The sequence below is a fragment of the Diachasma alloeum genome, unplaced genomic scaffold, assembly GCF_001412515.2.
Source record: "Diachasma alloeum isolate Michigan unplaced genomic scaffold, Dall2.0 Dall_scaffold_00401, whole genome shotgun sequence".
In the NCBI taxonomy this organism is placed as follows: Eukaryota; Metazoa; Arthropoda; class Insecta; order Hymenoptera; family Braconidae; genus Diachasma; species Diachasma alloeum.
In genome coordinates this window covers 589,597-612,095 of record NW_021680540.1, presented here as the reverse complement: position 1 = coordinate 612,095, position 22,499 = coordinate 589,597, and the positions used below count along the sequence as shown (strand labels likewise).

At 36.8% G+C, this 22,499-nt stretch overlaps 1 protein-coding gene across 8 annotated transcripts in view; it reads left to right on the top strand.

Moving 5' to 3' along the window:
- Positions 1-22,499, top strand: part of LOC107042015 (SH3 and multiple ankyrin repeat domains protein 3) — a 249,079-nt gene that overhangs the window by 162,808 nt on the left and 63,772 nt on the right. For 5 of the 8 annotated variants that reach the window (XM_015262876.1, XM_015262871.1, XM_015262873.1 and 2 more), the window contains exons 3-4: positions 9,838-10,132; positions 13,495-13,512. In XM_015262876.1, coding sequence (XP_015118362.1) covers positions 9,893-10,132; positions 13,495-13,512 — 258 coding nt within the window. In that variant the 5' untranslated portion in view covers positions 9,838-9,892. Of the gene's footprint in view, positions 1-9,837; positions 10,133-10,427; positions 10,675-13,494; positions 13,513-22,499 lie in introns of those variants that run through there. The other 3 variants (XM_015262877.1, XM_015262872.1, XM_015262875.1) reach the window with 2 other exon arrangements.

The window sequence follows — 22,499 nt, the reverse complement described above, 5'->3', positions numbered from 1 at the left end:
TTATTATCACTTCTATACAACCAACTCCCTTCAGCTCTTCGATAAAATGTTAATAGAAAAATGTTATTTATACATAATTTAATAAATTTGAAATATCAAATTTAAAGAAACCATCAGAAAGCTCACTTTCAGGGAAATTCATGAAAAATTCGAAATTTTCAATAATAAAAAATGAAATCAACCAATAAAGCTATCGTAGTCATCTTTTAACTTCGACTTAATGGCATTAGAACAAACATTTTAAGCTATGATTGAATTAATTTGAAGCATGATATCCCGGAAATTCTGATTTTCAAAAAATACAGAACTTTTGAAAATTTTCAAATACATCAAAATAATGATTATTGCTATCGCCTTCATTTTCGAACTAGATTAAAAGGACAACCAAACGAATTTTTCAAGACATTATTCAGTCAATTCAGAATTTTTTCTTAGTTATTGTGAAAAAAACAATTTTTGAAAAATTTAAACAATTTAAAAAATCGATAAATGAATGAAATTCCAATTGATGGCGATTGATAGGGCTCAACAATACCTACATATGAAAAAGAAAAAGATTCAATTCCATCGATTCATTAACGAACAATCGAAGACAAATTTGTTTACATACCTCCGCACATACATACATACGTACGGACACGGTGTAAAAATTGCATTTTCGGACTTTTTGGATCATAACGGCTTGACAAAACACGAAAAATTCAACACTTAAATTTGAACAATTACAATGCTTCCATTCGGAAGCAAAAATGAACATCAACAATGGGAAATCCATTGATTCATCCAAGAAAAACCTGTTGGTGGACTACGCTCGAAGCAAAAGTAAAAGTAGATTTAAACTGAGAAACACACTCGAGAAATGTCTCACTCGTATTTCAATCCCCTGGTAACCACGCAGAGCTGCCTCAAAGCCTCAAAAGACGGCGCTGAGTGGTGTGAGCATGTGGAAGGAAGCGCGAGTGAGACAGACCCACTCCTCTTACCATCTCGCCCATCAACACGCATTTTCTAGGTTTGAGGGAAGAAAATCTTCGACGCCAACATCCCGTGTAAGGGGAAAGCTTCTGAAGGAAATACTATCCTCACGGGAAAAGTGACTCGAGGATTTTTGATATTCCCTCTCATTTCTTTTCAACCCCTCGATGGGCTCTCCTGAGTGTCGCGGTAGATTTGTTGAAAGCCTTAAGTTTTCACATTCGACAGGAGACAAAGAGCGGAACGAGATTCATACCCAAAGTCATGGAAGGAGAATCGATCCTCTTTGGCGCCGGTTTTATCAAAGTCCTCTCGGCTGTTTCTTCCCTTCCACATACCATACAAATGCTCACATTGCTCACTTTGTACGAATACCGAGTAAAGCCCTTGAGGGATGACTATTTGACATCTGAGAAGATATCACTTTCATGTCTATGATATAAAGAAACCTGACCATTTGTCCCTGGAAAATATTTACTCAACATTTTCAAGACCACTTGAGTATAACTGCTCTACTCGTCCATCCGCGTATTTAAGAGAATTAAAATTCACGGATATCCCCTGGAGCGTCGTAAATCAAACAAGGAATTTTCATCCCTAGGATAATAGAAACCGTCGTGATGTAGAAATAAAACTGAAAAAAACATATTGCAAAGCAGCAATAACAGTCTCACTATTATTTGACTGGTTTTCAGTGCTGTCTGGCCTTGATTTTAATTACATTGGCATCACCACCCGTTGTACACACGTTAATACGTATCAATGCGTTAGAGTGAGTAGGAGAACGATGATGATGAACGAAACAGAAAGGAGTATAAAGGAGATGAACCGAGTAGAGGAGCCTGAGAGCACTTACTCCATGAACGTAAAAGAACCAACGCCCACGCACTCCAAGCATTGGTACGTAACGTCCATCAGCCGTAGAAAAGAAAGCAACAAGGAGAGAAATAACCAAGAGGGAAATTTTGCGTAGTGGTCTCTCTTCGATGAGAGCGCTGGGGAATAAGGGCCACATAAAACGACGAGCCGTAAAACTATGATTTACTGCTTGTCACTGATGCATCCACGTCGGACGTTATCCAAGCCACAGACGGGAATATTCTCTTTCCGTTTTCTTTTCATCTCCGTTACACACACGTGTGCTGGGCGGAACGGAGGGGGGGGGGGAGGGTATTTTTTGCACACTTTGATGCGCTTTGTCATGCCCAGAGGTAGAGCATTAACGAAAAAATGAGGAGACCCGAAAAAACGAGAGAATGCAGATTGAATAAGGGAGGATGGGCTAAAGGGAATGAATGATTAAAGGATGTGGTAGAGGTGATTTAGAGTGTCGTTCTAACTGGCGTCGATTAAATCCACCATGGCGCCCGGAATGATCAATTATTACTCCACTCCCATGAACCATGTAATTAACTAAATTTTGGATGGTATGAGGAAAAATGGATTTTATTCAATACTTTTTGTAGCGGTATTATGGTTGCTAGGGTAACTGGTAGTGTAATTAAATAATGGGGAGGGGGTCGTTGACATAATTTTTTTTTCTATTGGAATATGGCTTTTGATTTAAAAGTAACTCTTTGCATTGAAATCCTATCGTGAATTAATAAACTACGATAATTGCATTTTTTTTTAAGAAATTTTTTTTTGCCAAATCACTTCCACAGATTGTTCGGAAGCAATTTTACCAAAAAAACCTAGTTTACTAATTCACCATAAAATTCACTTTAAGTGTGGGGTGAAAAAGAATGCGAGATAGAAGTTGTGAAGGAGTATACCGTGAGGAACTTCCCGTGGAAATTTTCCAAAGAAGTTTGAGTGGATGATGTAACTTATTCTGTAGTAAATTGCCGATTACTCTGTTAAGAACTTTTGGCTGAAATTTCCGGTATATTTCTTGAAAATTTCTACCATGTGATAGTTCCACTCAAATTTCAGTCGTTGTAATTGAAAATATACACTTTATTGAAAAAATCAATGGGAATTTCAGGTCAATAATTTCATGAAAATCGATAAAAAATCACAAAAATTTAGATTAATATATTGTTGAAATTTCAATTAATTGAAAATTCAACGTAATTTGCTGCTGAATATTCATTGTTTGATTAAAAGTTAAAGTTGGAGAATTCTCGTCCTCTGGCTGCTCCAGAATTTGGATTTCCATTGAATTAACTAACATACAGAACATTCGAAATTTCAACAAAATTTTTTTGGGTGATAATTGTTTCGCCTACACAAAGAAATATCAATTTTTGAAATCTGAAAAGAAAAGTTTATATTCATCTTTACGCATTTCATAACTTCATTGCGGATGTCTTTGTGAAGTCAGATTTGTGACGATTAAAACAGGAAAAAGAATATGCGTTCAGGTATTTTACAGCAGTAATTTCATCACCATGTACGCAATAAATATCAACATTACCAAATTTGTATCCAAAATATAATTCGCCTTGAGGAGAGAAATGCGATGCGGTCAGTAGGTTATTCAAACTTTTAAACATCTCCCCATTCTCGAGATCTCGGATGTCTGCCTATGCCGTGCTGGCCTCTCTTCTGAAATAATATCGTCTGCGGTTTTCCATTAACGTACCAAAAAGAGTGAACTCGACATATCACACGTGGAATTTTCTCCATCAGCACAAACCTGGAAACTGCAGTTACTTAGAGTTACATTTTTTCCGTATATGCTTCTTATTTCTACAGTATTTCTTTCCGCAAATCAACTCTCACGAATTGAGCACGTCAGCCGGAACAATAACACCCGTGTGAACCGGAAGAATTATAATTGTCGATAACAATGCCGGCGGCTGTAACTGGTATTTCATGGGACATGACAGAGATGCGTTGCGATGGATCCTTTCGAGCTCTGACGTCAAGAGCTGATGAATCTTTTATTTTGTTCGTCACGTCACTAGCTAGAAAGCATTTCTCCAAATTTTCTGGTAAATCTTCTGAAAGAAAGAAAACAATAATGAAAAATATTGATCTATATTGAAAAATCTTTGAAAAGTTTCAAACTTGAAAAATTCATGTTCGAATTACTCTGTGGAGGTGAGCAGGCTATTAAATAACAACTCCAGAGATCCAACGTTGAGCGAAATATATTTGAGTTTTTAAACGTTAGTATTTACAAGAATGGAGAGTTAGTCGTAAGAAGACTTGTCCTCTCTGTTGATGTGTTGTCCAGTGGTTGAGCGATGAGTGAATGTCGAGTGGATGATTGACTGATGATGAGTGTGGAAAGTGTGCGGTATTTAAGGAGAGTGCAAGGATGTGATTGGTGGAAAATTTGGAGAAGGGATGAGTAAAATCCTGGCTTCCGATTGGTTCGGCGCTGTAAGTTCCCGCCGGTGAGCCGTGATTGGCTCGGCGGTCCCGGCGGGGGAATTTCCGTCGTGACGTCACGGGCGCCAGTCGGACGGACGAGGGATTTTGGACGCCAGGTGATGATGAGGGATTAGGATGCATGGAGGATTATGGCAATAAACGGGTCATGAGGTTTGTGATACGGAAATGGATTTCTAATGTGGGAATTGGCCCAATGTCTCGACAGGAAAATTGGGGAATTGGCCCAATGTCTAAAGAGGAAAATTGAGTGTGTATTTGTGTGCGTGTCTGAATGACAGAGATGTAGTGGAGACACAGTCACCACAACTCCAAAACCGCTGAGGTGATGTCGGTCAGAATCTAATCAGTTCTAAGTTACATGAAAACACATCGATTGCGTGAAAAAAAAATTGAATCGCATCGTTTGTTCGAGAGAAATCGAAGCACAAAATTTTGGTCACATATACACACACATGCACACACACAGGCCGGTCCCTAAAAAGTGTCGGGAGATTTTCTAGGGGTCATGAAACGTGGAGAAAACATGAAATTTCCACAATCGATTTTCGGGGTCATTACAATAACTTCCTCCCTTCGGGTCGGGAAGTTAATAAAAGTAGTTTCTTCGTGAAATAAGAAACAGGCACTGAATTCAACATCACTATTCTAGGATTCAGAACATTTTTCACAATTCTAGAAAAAATTTTCTCATTTAAGAACATTATGACGTAATAAGATGTGAATTGTGTCAGCATGGTTTCAAACAGAAGAAATTTTTCCCAGACTGGGAAGGATGTTTCAAAATCCCAAAGCAATTTTCCGTACTGACCTTCACTTTTCTTCGTCCGGAGATTGGCATTGGCCCTTCCCCAAACTCGTAAAAGTGAAAATTAGTACGGAAAAATATCGTTCACGACTACTGCCATGGGTTTTTTTTTCACACGCGTGGTTAGCCAGTCCTAGTCTTTGGTTCGGATGCCAGTTCCATGCGAGTTCCCCATAGCAATCCCCCGGAAATACACTATTTTGTGCTTTTCTGAACAACAAAAATGTACTTAAAAGAAGGATACTGTTCGCAAATTTGATACATTGTTCATAATTCAAAAACAAAATGACAAAGGCAGGCAAATGACACCCTTTATCGAATAGGAAGTTTTTCGTCTGTATCTTGCGAGCTCTTAAAATATGATGGATTGTCCAATTTAAGATGGAACTTTCTTGTCTTTCAACAATACCGTCATTATCTTACTGAACAAGACAATGTTTTTTATTTGGGGAACTGTGTGTTCTAGATTGACAGAACGTTGTTGAAAATTATTGACTGGTATACTTCTTCGAAATGTTTATCAAGTAACAGTTCCACTGAAGTATCATGGAATTCCGTCATTGAGAACTCACAATTTGATGGGCAAATCAATGTAAACTATAAACTTTAGTTCAATTATTCAATGAACATTAATAGAAATCAGAAAAAGTTAGGTGAATATATTCTTGAATTTTCAATTCAGTAGCGAAGCGGTAAAACGGTTCTAGTCGATTTAGCCCTCAGCTCAGTTTTCGAGGAATATCTTTGAATCTAAGGGAGATAGCGAAATTGTCGTAATAATAGCACTCAATTCGCTCTATAAAAAAGGTTATGACAAAAATGTTGCTATCTCCCCAGATTTCGAGATATTCATTGAAGACTGGCCATTAGTCAAAATGGACTTAATCCGCTTCGCTACTGAATAGATTGAAAATTCATCGCAATTTGTAAAAAACTTCAAATACGTCGAGGAATTCTCGCCATCCTGTTGCTTAAAAATTTTAATTTTCGTTCAAATTCCAATGGAATTTAAAATTCAGTAATATTCCCCTCGAAATCGAATTTGCAACTTGGTCCACTCCGTGGGAATGTGCCGCCGTGTTATTTAGGCTTTAACGTTGCCGAATTTACTCTACACTGCCCGGGTGCGTTTAGCGAGTTTCCGGCAACGTTGCTTGATGGGCCATTTCATTTAACATGGGAAAAAATAGTATATCATGTCACCAGGCGATAAAAGTAAGTAAGGCGAGTATTATAATCACATTCACCAGATAATCGCGATTTATCGGGCCTAATGACATAAAAATTCTTTTGTTGGGAATAATCTATTTTCCTTTGGAATTTTGAGAATTATGTTGTTCTAAAACTACTGTAATGTGTTATACACTTCCATTAAAAAAGTCAATTTTTTAATAGTTTTTGCGGTTATGCAGTCAATGGTAATTAACGATAAACGATGTGCTGCGGCATTTCCCCATATGGTGACTAATCTAGGGTTAAATTGCTGTCTATAATTCTTCAATTTTTTTCCAACACCGAACATTGTTTTTACTTAGAGGCAAAAAAAGTTTCTACGAATGGTCCGTTAATTCGAAGAACGATCTTAATATTGTATCCATATATGATTGAATTCCGTTTGCATTCACCATTTATTTCCATCTTTGCTCGACGCTGGACAGCCATTTATCCCGCATAATAGTATAAAATTCTCACAGTTACGTGTAACAGTATCGTACAGTGCTATTCAAACTTCTACTCTCCCATGAACGAATGCGTTCAGACGTTAATGCAGACACTGTTGACTATACACCCGCATTCTCAATGTCTCTGTCGGTGTATTTATCGTTTTTTTTTCTACCTCCCTCATTCTTACCATACTCGAAGCTTTCGAGTGAAAGTTCGGTGTACACTGTGTCTCATATCGTCATCGAATAAGTTATTGTTTGGCGGTATACTTTGCCCATGCCAAGACAGGTTTGAGGATCTTGCGCGCACTCCACATGAAAAACTTTAGCCGAGAGTGAGTTATTTTATACCCAAGTACTATATTATGGCCATGGTAAAATTAAAGTCATTATTCGTGGTCATGAAACATTGCTCAACATATTTAAATATAATTTAAGTTCCTCCATTATTCGATTTTTTTTCCGTAGTTGTAAGGGAGGAAAGATACGTAAATAAAGGGAAGGTCGTAGTATAAGCTATAAAATGAATGTTATGATGGTAGAAAAAGCTTAATTGAATGGTTTAAATGAGCGGCGCTGGACTGAACGAGAGGACGGTCCATCGGCGGCTATTCCTCATGCTGCTCTCACGCGCACACACAAACTTTTCTTTATTCCGTCATTCTTTTTTCTTGTTGTTAGCGCCCCTTCTACGGACTACGAGTCGTTTCTTTCTCACCACCCATCTTACCAGTGTATTAGATTGGCGTCATTATACTCCTTGAGATAAACTTTTCAAAACGCCTATAATCCCCGGAGCCTCAGCTCTATCGCGCCACGCCGTTTAGTATCGTGTACCTCATTTGTTTTTACCACAGTTCTTACTCAACGTGAGGCATTCACTTTTCCTAAATTATCGCATCATGGGCAGTGTGATAAATTAGCTTTAAATATCGTCAATTAAGTACTTAGAAATTTAAAAGTTTCGGAAAAATTGTGATGATAGTGTTCTTGGCTTAGTTGAGGTTCATACTTGTTCCTTTATTGATTCAACGTTCCTGAAGTTTTTTATCTCAACTTTTTTCGACTTTCTATTGTGACCCTTGGGAAAATAATAATATTGATGGGATCCTGCCAAGCGTTTTATGTCCATGTTTCATCATTTGTCAGTTTCATTAATTTCATACTTTTTTCGAGTGGAGGAATCTACTATGATGATAATAATGAAAGAGAATGATTGCATTAACTAATGATCTTGAGTTTCTGATGGAAAAGACGCGCACTTTTTTATCGCGGGAAATTTATTGGTATTAAGAACATTGTGAATGCGAGAACAATTCTTTCTATTTAAAAACATTATGACATGAAATATTGCAAACGGTATCACTGCAATAGCAAGAAATATTCCCTCAGAATTGAAAAATGTACCCGTTTTCGGAATCGGAATTAATTAGAGTTTGTCCCTAAATTAAAAGTGAAGTTTTCTATTTCGATCGCGCCAGTTGAAATTCTTCATCCATTATCGTCTTAAACAGAAAAATATTCCACATTTACAAACCGTATTTTAAGTTCAGGGACAGATTGATCTTCCTGCAAGGACGATTTTTCTTGATTCAAGAAAAAAGGTACTTTCGACTGATAATTACAAGGTTCGTGAATTATGAAAAAAAAAACACTGTGCCGAATTGAAAAGTTTGTCTAGTATTCAAAGAAAAGTTTTAGTCATAAGTTGCAAACTTTTTCCAGACCTCTCAGGAGAGAATAACAAAAAGTTCAAATCAATACAAGAGAGTAATATACTAAAATAAAAATGAAGGATAAACTACCGTCAAAGTAGGAGTACCCGAACGAGTATGAGTACCCGAACCCATACCACTAATTATGACTTATTTCTAAACTTTTATCCAGTTTTTCTCACTTATTTTACTTTCAATTAAATTATGGTAGAAACAGAAAACTATAATCTGTTTAAAAAACATTCTAAGAGAATTAGAATTTAGAGAGAAAAAATTTCCGTTTCATCCAGCCGGGAATCGAACCCGGCTCTCACAGATACGCGCCGGGCCCTCTTACCGACTAAGCTCAATGAGCTCAGGTTCGATCGAAGCTCAATTTTTCAGATTTAAAATAGGAATCTTTTTATAATTTTAACTTTGTGACGTACTACACTGACATGACACCTTCAGGCCCCATCTCTTAACCGAGTTGGTTAGAAACGCTGGTCGGTGTAGCGTGTGTCAAATGAAAAATGGATGCAATAACTAAATAAAATCATTATTTACGGTGAAGAAAAGCGTCGATTGAGTGATTGAAATCCAAAAATAGGGTAAGAAACTCGTAAAATCGTAGAAAAATTAGTGTTCGGGTACTGACGCATTGAAAACTCGAACGATCCACTTGGCCTTACCTGTCAAACAAATTTTCCCACACCTTATCATCCTTTTCTTCATTAAAATATTATTCTGAGGATTAAATTTATTGTTTAATGATTGATCTATCACAGGGGAAAATTAAAAAAGAGAAAGGAGCAAAATTACAGTGCAGAGGAGTTGAAGAAGACACTGGAAGCTCTGAAAACTGGGCAAAGCTTAGGGGCAATTAACAGATTCTACCAAATACCAAAGACCCTTTATGATAAAAATATAACAATTGTATATATAACTAATTGAATAAAGACTTTAACTAATTCAATTCGTTAGAAGAATCATTTAACATGGTAAGCGAACACAAGAAACTTCACCGTTCGGGTTTAGGGCCTTTGCTCGTTGGGGTACCAATTTAAGAGCCATTTGACCGTTCGGGTACTAACGTTTCGACCGACTCGTCAATTTTCTTCAGCTATTATTCACAGGTGCAGGAATTTTATATCAAATTGATTTTTTTCTACGTGAATAATATTGAGGTTTACAAAGAATTAATTTTTTTAATTCTATATCTGAATAATGAGAAAAACGCATTTTATTACTGGAAAATTCATACACATTCGGGTACTAGTACCTCCACGATAATTCATTTCACCGTCTACAACTAATTCTTCATCTCATAAAATTCTCCGTTTTACAATTGCAGATGTGAGAGAAACAAAGTATTGAATCCTTGAGGAAGTGGGCGTGGGGTGTTGGCGATGGAGTCGGGACCAAAACAGGGCGCTTGTCCCATCACTGGACAAACCACAGGTATCACCGGTGGACAGCCCCAAGTACCTCAGGGTCAGGATTCAGCTAACGAGACTGGACCCGTTGAGGATGGCGTACTACTCGCCCGCGTCCACGTACCCGAACTCTACGTTAGCAAGTGTCTTCAATTCCCCAAGGATCAGCTCGTGTGGGATGTTAAGCAGCAGTGCCTGGCATCCTTACCAAAGGTACGGCCTTCCCTTCGTCCAATTCGCTTTTATCCCTCCATAACATCAGTTGCCATTTTCATCGATAAACTACCTAACAACCTATACGTGTGCCATTTACTGCTTCATAATAACTTCATATACGATGCAGACCATTTAATAGATTTTTTCCAGTCTACGACACTAGCAGCATCTCAAGTGGGATCATAAATTTTATCGCTGGTTTCCATACCACAGGTTTTTCCTTTTTTTCATTGGAGTTTTTCGATATTTTATAACTTCATATCTTGTCTCAGTAGTGCTGAAGCTAGACTCAAAGTTAAGAGGAATAAAAAAAAGAAAATATTTAAATTGAACATCAATATTCAGATTCAATTTAAATAACAATTAATCTGCATATTGAGTGTGGCTTGTTTGTTTGTCTGTTCTCTTCATTCTCATGTTAACGTGATAATAACTCGGGTAAAATATGAGGGAGAAGATAGTTGCGGAGATCATGAATTTTCACGTTTCACGCGTCTCGTATTTTTCTGTCCCACATGCTTGTCTTCCGGACGCAGGAGGTATAGCACCACATTAAGAACAATCCTTACTTCCATTTTTTTTTCAAAGAAAATTTTCCTCTTCCTTTATCTCCCATTTCAGCATTTCCTGTTTCACTTACTCCATCCTTCTGTGAGCGAATGAAAAAAATTGAACCACTTATCCCTTTCAGATTGACCATTACATCCTCTTCCTGACTGAAATATAACCGGAAATTCCTAAGTATTTCCCAATAGCCATTTGAAATCCTAATTATTTTTCTTTCGAGTCATTAAATCGAGAATTACGGTGACAATATCTCGTTATTCCGTAATACTAAGTTTGATTGCGGAAGAATTTGGTAATGTACATATAAAATAGTCGTGTACCTTTGAAGGTTTGAAAAATGTTGGTGGAACGCATCCAACAACAGTTGTACAAACGTTCATTCGCATTCCAACTACAGTAGTACTCTGGCCAAGCGTTATTATCCCGACTATTGATAATTGGCCGACCTATTAATGACCACCGGCTGGACCGTCAATTAACGTTTCGTCCGACTCTACAGTGTAGAGTCGTATGCGGGATAGAGTCTTTCCGCTTGGCCGTGATCCACTCCAACCGTACACAACGACCGCTAGCCACATTTTATTTGTGCATATATATGTAATGACTTATTTTTTAAACGAATAGACAAACATCACAGAGACTTTTTTTTCATAAATTTAGAACAATATTCTTCGTAATAATAACATTGTTCTGTTTGAAAACATAATGACTTGAGAGGTTGCAAAACGTATTATTGAAAAACATAAAAATTCTGTCGTTTTCAGGTTTCAAGTTTTTCAGGTTAAAAAATTACGAGTGCGAAGCACGAGTGGTTTTTCCGGAAAAACTTGAAGACTTCGTTTGTGTACAGGGAATCTTGAGGGAAATACCTGATTAATTTTAAAGCTCGAGTGGTATTCGGGAGATTATTTTTGGTAATCGGATCTGGCCTTCCCTGGGCCAATCAGAGTTCAGTATTCAATAATATGAAGTACTTCCCAATTAAAATTCCAGCGGGAATTTTCCTCATCCAAATGTCAGCCAATAGAATTGCACTATTCGACTGTTATTTCATATGGTCAACACGGTATTCAGCTGATAATTTTTGATAATTCAACTGGCAATATTTCATGTTGACTATATTTGTGGAAAACAAAAGATTCCGTGGTCGAGTGAACCCCTGGTTGGAACTGTCAGATGGATTTTGTCTCATAGTGCAATTCTTTTGGCCGACATTTGGATGAGAAAATTCCCTCCCGAATACTACTCGAGCTTCAAAATTCATCGAGTAAATCCCTCAAGGTTCCCTGCACACAAACGAAGTCGTCAAGTTTTTCAGGGAAAATCACTCGTGCTTCGCACTCGTCGAATACCACTTGACCTCCAAAATTAATCGGACATTTCCCTCATGTTTTCTTGCGTATCAACGGTCGGGATAAGTTTTGCACAAAAAAAAAGTTTTAATCTGCAAAACTTCTCCCTCTCGTTGCTACGCAACAAAACAATCGGGAAATAGCCGATAATTTTGGATGATTTTTGTGCAAAACTTATCCCGACCGTTGATACGCAGGAAAACATGAGGGAAATGTCCGATTAATTTTGGAGGTCGCGCGGTATTCGACGGATTATTTTTGGTAACCGACTCATTTTGACTTTCTTCATGACTTTCTTTCACTCCACAGGATAATATTTGACAGTTATTTGGTTAGAGAAACAATTGCAGAGCTAGAGGGGAATTATCAAAAGCTAGGGGGAAATAACCGCTGTAATTTTAATTGGGAAGTACTTCATTATTATTATTGAATACTGAACTCTGATTGGCCCAGGGAAGGCCAGATCCGATTACCAAAAATAATCAGTTGAAAACTCTGTAGGTTCTACCACGTGACGTCGAATAGTGGAATTCTATTGGCTGAAATTTGAATGGAAAAAATTCTCGTTAGTAATTTTCAGTAACAACTTGAAGTTTTGAAGAATTAGCGTCACGCAGAGGAAAATTTGTTTCGAATTGTCACTGGATGTATATTCTACTGCAAATAGCATTGCTAGACATTTTTTAGAAATACAAATTTTTTACCAAAAAATTTTTTTTGTGAAACTTCACTAGAGTCATTTAATTTTCTACTACAATTTTGGTTTAAAAAAACAGAAAGGCAATGACTAAAATCCAGGGATAATGTGTAACAGATTTCGTGTATGTCAAATTTATAGAGAAAATGTATTGATGAATATGTAAATTTATAGGATCTCTTATTGGAAAATTCCAATGAGATCCAATAAGATAAGAATATGAAGATATTTATGAATATGTAAATTTATAGCATCTTTTATTGGAAAATTCCGTGAAAAAAAATTCTCTGTGAAGGAAATAATCGGTTAAGAAACAAACGGAAAATATTGAAAAATCACGTAATCCTCGAGATTTTGACATTTTACCAATGATCTCTCCCCTTCAATCACTCAAAAATGGTTAAAAACGTGCTAATTTTATTTTTCATAACAATAATATGTCTGTGAATGACTTTTTACTCAATGGTGTTGTTTTATTTTATTTTTCGCTTAAACCTTATCACCCGCACCGGATACGCCGTACACTGTCGTCCGTGTGGACCGGTGAAAAATCAACATGAACGTCTCACCTCTCACCGTCTTGTGTGAATTACCACGTGTGTTAAAAACGGCCCTAAACACACTCGCACATGTACTCTCTTCCCACCCTTGTTTGGCACTCTTCACGACAATGTGTGCGGGGGTGCCTTATACCGCGGGTTAAACGTCGACACCGCTTCTACACCCCACTTTTCAATGTGCAGGTGGCCACTTGGTACAGGGTACGTGTTCTCACTTCACTAATAGCATGAATTGTTCATAATTATTTGTGAAGTTTTTTTGTCCTATTTTTTGTGAGCATGATTTGTTGGGAATTGCTGTAGTTGCATGCTGATGTTGAGGGAATTCTGCACGAATAAAAAAATTCGATTCACAGGAAATAGAATGGCAGTAGTATGTATGAAGTACTGCAGTAAAAATGAAAATTCCTCTAATGCAGCCGTGGGGAAATGGGCCTGTGGTAAGGGGTTAACGATATTCCCTCCAGAAACATGAAAAAGATGATTGAATGGATACTATAAAAGAAATCCCGCAGTCTGAATCTGGAGGGATAGTGTTTCTCTATATTGTAGTATTCGGTGAAGAGAGGCACACTACACAATTATTTAATAAATTGGGGCGATTTATCAATTATATTTAGAAGGTACAGGAAGGTGAGTCGGCCAAGAGATCTCCAAGAAGAATGACAGATTCAATGTTACCCCAAAAGACAGTCGTAACCAAGAGGGCTTCTTTCAGATGATCGGCAATTGAATTAGGGTTCGAAGGGGGACACGTAATAATATTATAAAAATCCAAATCAACTTCTGGTGACATAATAAAAAAAAACTTCTGGTGATAAAAATTTGGTACTCGAAACTAAGACTTCAACATTAAGGATAACAAGGGTAAAAATAAGCGTCACGATGGTCAGACTAACGGTTATGAGGGTTAGCATAAGGGTCACGAGAGAGAGAATAAGGGTCAGGAAAGTCAGAATTAGGGTTATAAGAGTAAGAATAACGGTCAGGAGGGTCAGAATAAGGGTCACGAATGTCAGAATAAGGTTTACAAAGGTTGGAATAAGGGTCATGAGAGTTAAATTAAGCGTCACAAGGGTCAGATTGACGGTCACAAGGGTCAGATTAAGAGTCATGAGGGTGAGGATGAGGGTCACGAGGATCAGATTAAGGCCCATGAGACTTAGAATAATGGTCCAAATAAAGGTCATATGGGTCAGATTAAGGATACAAATAAAGATAACAAGAGTCAGATTAAGGGTCTAAATAAGGGTCGCAAGAATCAGATTAGGATAGGGATAAGGGTCACAAGGATCACAGTAATGGTCCAAATAAGGGTTATAGGGGTCAGAAACTAAGGGTCATGAGGGCCAGAATAAAGATCATGGGGGTCATATGTGGGTCATATGGGGTTGGCGAACGGAGCGAGCAGAGGGCGTAGCCCCCTAGTATTTCAATGACAAAACTCAGGAATGAATTGGTCAAGTATATCAAAACTATTCTCTACACTGCACTATATATTAAATTAACTCCTAAATTTTCGTTGAAAATTTTGTCATTTACGAAAAGGGCGTTGACATTATCTTTCAATGATCGTAAAGCCGAATAAGGAATTACCAAGTTGAATACTCACTTAATCAAAATTCTTCAGTTAAAATTCTCTTCTAATGAAATAACAATGAATGAAAACATTCAGTTTTGCTTGAATTGATGGAGTTACACCAATTTACTAACAGCCATCATCTTTGATCTACACTTTTTCTGGATTCTAATGGTACATTCTTGAAGAAAATAAATTGTTCTTGCAAATTCCGTCATTTTACCTTGGAAAATGAGAACAGACTCTGAATATTTGAGCGCACATTCGTAGTTTTCCAATAAAATGGGAAATTTCAATCGTCGAAGCTGTTAATATTCAATTCTATTCGTAAAATCGTAATGTCACGATATTAAAATATGTACAGAGAAATTTAATGTCTCCGATACAGTTTAACGAAACTATTCAGTGTTCCATGCAGAATATTATTTTTTGCTTCCGAATGGAAACTTTGTAATCCTTAATTTCGACGATCTTATAATTTTGCTTGGAAATGACGTAGAATGTCATGAAACATAAAGATACGATGTTTTTAGAAAATGTATATATATGTCCGGATGTGTGTGTGAAACTTTCCGAAAATTTTTATAAACTAGGCGAGACGCGCGCAACCCAGGCTGCATGAAATTGATTCTTCAATCAATTTTTTAAACTCGATTAATTCTTGACTTCATTAATGCCACTGAATATTGGTGGGAATGACAACAATCCAGCACTAAAACACTGAAGGAATCGTGAACTGCCACATAATCATCCACATTCAACTTTTTATGAAAAACTGTTTTGCTCAATATCTCCCAAACTACTGGTCCGATTAATTTAATTTTTTTTTTTCAAAATAAACGGTCAGAGTTTTTTAGAAATTTCATGGAAAATATTACAGTAAATCTCATGAGAGTGACATTTCATCGCATTTAGGGAAAAAATGTTTATGAAATTTCAAGAATTAAGTAGAATTCACGGAAAATCATGAGTTTTCAGTGGGAGTGAGATGAAAATTTCATAACTTGATTGAATTATCAGTGAAACACGAATATTCAGAAACAAAATTACATAAATGTTCAATTTTTCCCAGAATTTTCCTGATTTTTCTGAATTTTCACAGAATAATTGAATTGAAAAATCAAGTATTTTATTGATTTGAATGGAATAAAACAAGGAAAATATTTGACTTTTTAATGACAAAATTTCCTGAAATTTCAGTAGAACTTGAACACGATAACAATTTCTATAATTTGGCGCGGAAAATTCAGACGAAAACTTTTAACAGTGTACTCGTCGTTTTTTCATTGGTCTTCCTGGATATTTCATTGGCAACTGTGAGTAGAAGCTTTCGAGGGTGTAGAGTTTCATCCTCAATACATCAGGCATTACCGCCAGTTACATCTGACATACGAGAAAAATTATTGGACAATAAACACCGATTCTTACCTATGATCCTATGACAGCAACCTCCCCCATAAAAATTCGGCAAATACACATCCAGCAATAATTTTTCATCGCGCAAAGAATTCCCCCGAAAACCATTTCTTCCGTGCGCTGGGATTCACTTGATGGATTGTCTTCACTGCAGGTTACAAGTTCCCTGTATGATACAACAGGGAATATTCCCGAACGAGGTCGAGCGGCACGTTGTCTGGTGACTTTCATTTTCGCCCGAGGTTAACGAAACCATCGCCATGCGAGCGCCTGTAATCCCCCTTTTTCGATTCTCCGTGCAGCTTCTTCCCTCCACCTGTGATTCTTTCTTTTTTTTCATTATTTTCTTTTCTGCCTCTTGAACCTTTGTATGCAGTTGCGGATTCAATTTCCCGTGTGTGTATTCCGTACATATGCCGACAAGTATGTATGAGAGAGGGCGATGCACCGAACGAACGAGCCGCGGACCAACATCCGTGTTTCCCCGTTGCCGGGGTCCACGCCCTTTTGTCAGCGTCCACTTGCGTTCTATAATTGCGATTTATTCGTAATGTCCCTCGGATTATTCAGTTTTTCGGAATTTTCGGGCGGAGCTTTTTCAGAAACATCCAAGTATGGGACAATCCGTACAGTAGAACTTGTTGGAACTCTAATTACACTCACAGAAAAAATTAATTTTATCAAGAGAATTTTATTTGAACCAACTACTACTATTTGGTTGTTAATTTTCAAATAAACATGATTCCACAGTGAATACCAGTTATCTCTTCTCGAGATACATTTGATTGGAAGAAATCGAACTTCTCTAGAATTTTGAAGTTCCTTTCATTTGTCGCAATAATGAGAGTTTGGGAAATTTGGGTAAATTTGGTCAAACCCCAAAACGACTTCGATTATGTATCGAAAAAATCTGTAATATATAGGTATACAGTCAAATTCCCTTCATATCGTCTATAATCAAAGTCAATCAACACAATTTTGGGGTGTTTTGACCAAATTTGCGGAATGTCGAAAAGAAAAAATTGAAAATAAAATAGATCCAGGAGGATTCCCAACTTGAATGACGGCTCAAAATACTTGTTTTGATTATAAGAATTATTGAAAAAAAATGAAGCAAATAAAAAATGATATAATTTGCAAAATTTATCTTTTTCAACTTTTTTTGTTCAAAAATTCGTTATTATGAGCATCTAGGAATAAAAAAAAATATTCACTGGAAATGCTTCTATAGGCGGTAAAAAATGGAAAATTTTTATGTCTAATAAATCAAAATCGGACAAATAGAACTCGAGTTATTGGAGAACAACGGAAAAATGTAAAAAAAATGATATCTCCGAACTGGGCTGCCGAAAAAATCTGAAAAAATTTGAGAGATAGTTTTTCAACCTCCCAATCATAAAAAAATTGTCATTAATTTCTAAGAGGGTAAGGGACAGCGGTTGACTCATTTGGCGTGGAATGCCTCATATATTAATGAATTACCATTGTATTAAATTTAATTGAATTTGATCAATCCCATAATCACGAAGACTTATGCTTTTATAGCCTAAAACCGAAAAATGTAATAATTCAAGCACCCATTTCATTGCATACACTATTCCACTCAGACATCCTCAACAAGTAGTGGCATTGAGTACAAGAATAAGTGCCATTAACATTTCTTAATTGATTCTTTATGTCAGCACTTATCAGCGAGGTTTTTGACCTAAATTGTGACAGATGGTGATATCACGTTCAATATTTCCCATCCGTAATCCATCCACAGTCGCTCAGTACTTTATTTGTTCACTTCAGACATCGCACAGAGATGTGATATCGTTATCGATCACCAGTGACTGGACAATTTTTCTACAATTTCATTAACATGAATGAATGGAAACTACCGCGTACTTCAGACAGACCCATTTCTATTGAACCCTTCAGGGCGAGATATAATAGCTTCTAAGAAAATGAAAATTCCAGATGAATGATTGATGATTCGCATGAAAGTTTTCGTCTTTTTAATTGCGACTGGAAATACCCCAAAGGAAGATTGATGAATCGGGAACGGTGGGAGCTTACCCTCGAAAAATAAATTCCCGTAGTCGATGATTGAACCCCATCCACATTCTATTAATTTTTTTATCTCCGTTCTCCGTGTGCACGTATTCCTGGGGCTTTTTTTTTATTTCGTCTATCGCCTTGGTAATGCGAATCAATTCCTAAGCGCGTGTGTCGAAAGCCGCCCGGAGAATTGACAACGTAAACACTAGGCGATTTAGCCCGTTTATTTTTATTTTTTGTGTTCGGCAAAGAAGTCAAATGTCTTTATGGTATTGATATTAATATTTATATTGATATCTTTCATTCTGAATTGCTCGTGTTTGCAAGACTGTTGAAATTTTTTGGCTGAACCTATTCCGGTGCATTTCTTTAAAATGTGTATCAAGAGACAGTTCCACTGGAATTTCAAGGAATTCCATGGTTAAAAATTTACCACTTGATGGAAAAAGTAAGGAAATGTCTAAATCTCAGTTCAATTATTCCATGAAACTTGAAAGAAATCAGCAAAGTTCTGATATATACGAGGCCATTCATTTGGAAATCCGGTGACACAGTGATTGCTGATTTCATGTGGTTTCAAATTTGCGATTTCATCTATTTGGTGGAGGAGGGAGGAATGGAGTACAAGGGAATGGCCGATAGAACGCAGACGGAAGGAAATGCATCATATTAATGCAATAATAATAATAATAATAATAATAATAATAATAATAATAATAATGCAAGAAGGCTCAAGTATGAGAGTTACAAAGGGGGGGGGGGGGGAATGTNTGAATCCATGAGAATTACATTATTTTTTTTTCATTCACTCAATAAAATATCTATTTATTCAATAAAATAGAGAACAACGTACATTTCATACATTGAACTAAATGAAATGAACTTTCTATTCTGATCAGTAATGAACGGACTTCGCAATTAGAAACATTTAGTAACTTCTTTATATAACTTGTCATCTATTTATAAACCTTTCTTAGTAACCACAGGGGGGAAATTGTCTGGTAATATTGACCAATGCCCACATAACCACGAGTAGTCACTGATGGAAGCCCGAGAATTTTTAAATAAAAATAATGCATACGTAGAAGCATACCGCACAAATATGTCGAAAGTTGACACTTTTATGTATTCGAAAAGGCCTCATGAGTTGCTCATTTCATGATTTCATGAGATTTCACCGATTGGAAGTGATTTCAATTGAAATAACTTGAAATCGATTAAATTCCAGGATTTCATTTAATTTCAAATGATTTCATACGATTTCAGTCCTGGGTGACACAGTGATTTCACAAATGAATGGCCCCTCGGAAATATATATGTTCTTGTACTGTCAGTAAAGTTTGGAATTTCGTGGTTTTTTCCCCCTAAGTTGAATTAAATTTCTCTCCTCTAAGAGTCATTCTTCAACCGTCCATAAAATTGTTATTTCTTTCAACCAGTACCATAAGGTGAATCATCCGTTGATTGTACTAATGAAATTGGATAATAAAATTTGTGAATTTTATTTGAATTTCGTGCTAAATTTACCTGAAACCATAAAACTGATGGATTTTAACGGGGATTTTAAATTTTGTAAAATAATTGAAAGCTCCACTTGTCGAGGATCTCATCAGAAATGCCATATTTTCTCATCAATTCGACATGAAATGGTAAACATCGTACAGGGACATAATAGGAGAATTAAAAAAACCATTAGGTTCGATTTTGAAATACCAAAACCATTTCCAACATTTCACAATAACTGAAAACATTACGCGTTGAGTTTTGTAGGCAATCGACTCGTCGCAAGAACGATCCTGTGGTAATAAATTTTTTCAATCGATTCCGCCCTTCTGGCCAATAGCTCACCAAGAATTACCCCGTACCTTCTGTATCGACACTCTGTTCTCTCAACGACTTTCCTATTTCTCCCGGCAAACTCAAACGATATAAATCCCATTCGACGAGTCTCGGTATACATAAATATGGGAACACGTGAATATGTATGTGACCCAGGTGGGCATCGAGTTAACGCGCATGCACAGATGGACACTACAGGGAGAATACGAATAGAATACCATGAGCGGCTTTTGAATTTCAGCAGGATAAAGTGGGAGTGGGGGGGGGGGGAGGAGGAGGAAGAGGAGGAGGAGGAGGAGTTTATATGTTGCATATCTTCACACTGGTTAAGAGGTAGAGAGGGATTGTGGAGGAGTCCGAGAAGACGAAACTCGTCGAGTTTCCGTGTGTAAAACGGTCGATGGCATTGAAGCCTCGGGCACCCGCTGAGTTAACCCACTAGTGTTGGTGTATAACTCGAGTGAAGGAGAGGTGATCCTATCGGAAGTGAAGGATGATCCTGGTTCGCGATCGTGGATCACAATGATCTTACGCCCACCAATGGAACCCCCGGTGCTATGCCCTATGATACCAACGCTCTTCTTCACGCTTTTATACTCGAACCGTTTTTCCTTTTATTACACTGGGCGATCTTCTTTTTCTTCCTGAAGATACTACACGCATTAGAAGGAAATGGTCATGATCGCGTTTTTCCCGTTGATATTGCACATACTGAGGTTTTTTGCTTCCGAATGGAAGCCTTGTTTTTGGCCGATTTTTCGATTTTTTAATTTTGATTGCTTAATTTTCAACAAAATTCTTGCTTAATTTTCAACAAAATTCTAACAGTGTTGTAACTATTATTGAGCTCAACTTTGGCGCGCTGTTTCAGCTCGATTGGTCCGGTAGTTCCTGAGATATAGCAACTTGTTTAAATTTCGTTTTTTCTCAATATCTCAAAAACTACTGCACCGATTTCAATTTTTTTTTTCAAAATACTCGTCTCGATGGCCTCTATGTAGGTCAACCAGAATATATTTTATTTATTCCATTTCACCGTATACCTCTTGGTTTTTACGGTTTCTTATTCCTTCATCCCGTTTTTTATTCCACATATTTGTTTTTCCCAAATGCTCTTTCCAGTTTTTGCAAACAATGTTTCTTCCCTGAGGTGTTCCCGCGCGGTCACCCATCCATCTAGTGACCACGCTTAGCGCTGCTTAGCTTCCCAAAGCTAAGCCTGCTGCCCACCACCGCAGTGCGCTAGCCGCGTAGGGCGTCAATCAGAATATATAGACTCTTTAATACACAGTTTGGAGATATTACCGTTTTTCCGTTTTTCATGAAAAATCTTATACGCACGATAACTTGAGAAAGAAAGGAGGTAGCAATTTAAAATTTGGAACGGTTCTAGCTCTTATAACACTGAAGGTTGGTATTTTGGATGGGCGCAATCGGCCGAGGGGTTCCTGCAATATGCAACAGTTTGTGTAAATATATTTGTTTCAATATTTTATGAACTACTTGACGGATTTCAATTTTTTTTTCAAAGTACTCATCTCGGCAGCCACTATCTGGATCAATGAAAATATATGGATCCGTTCGTACAAAGTTTCCGAGATATTCCCGTTTTTTAGTTTTTTAATTCTTTTCATTCTTGTACGAACGATAACTTGAGAAAAAATAATTGAGGTCATGAAAAAATAGGAATATTTAAATCTAAACCCAACAGAGTCACCCATTGTGCTCTGTAGCTTTCCGAATACAGTCGAACAACTTTCCATTTCATAAAATTACATTGCTTAACACAGCTTTGGAGGAGAACTGAAACTTGAAATTTTAATGAAAATTCGATGAAGTTTAACATTTTTAAACAGCAAGAAGACAAGGATTCCCTAACTTACGTGAATTTTCAATCAAAACATGAATTTTCACTACTTAAATACCTTAAATGGTCAATTAATTCAAAATTCAAGGATAAATTTTCCTGAATTTCTCTAATTTCAATCAATTTTCATGAAATAATTGAATTGAAATTTCCAGTTTTCATTAATTTTTTCATCAAATTATAAATTTTCAATGGCGAAATTAGATGAAATTTCAGTGGAACAGGCACTGGATAAAAATTTCTAAAAAATTTACTGGGCATTTAAGCCAAAATTTTTTAGCAGTGTATGTGATCAGTTTGACAAATAAAAAAAAATTTTTTCAATGCAGAACGGCCCTCTACAGACTTTTCAGAGTAATTTTTATGGTCTTTGTTAACGATTTTTCGGGGCTGAGAATCGATCACGTTTGCGGTCTTTCAAAACCCTTTTTTTTTTTTTTTTTT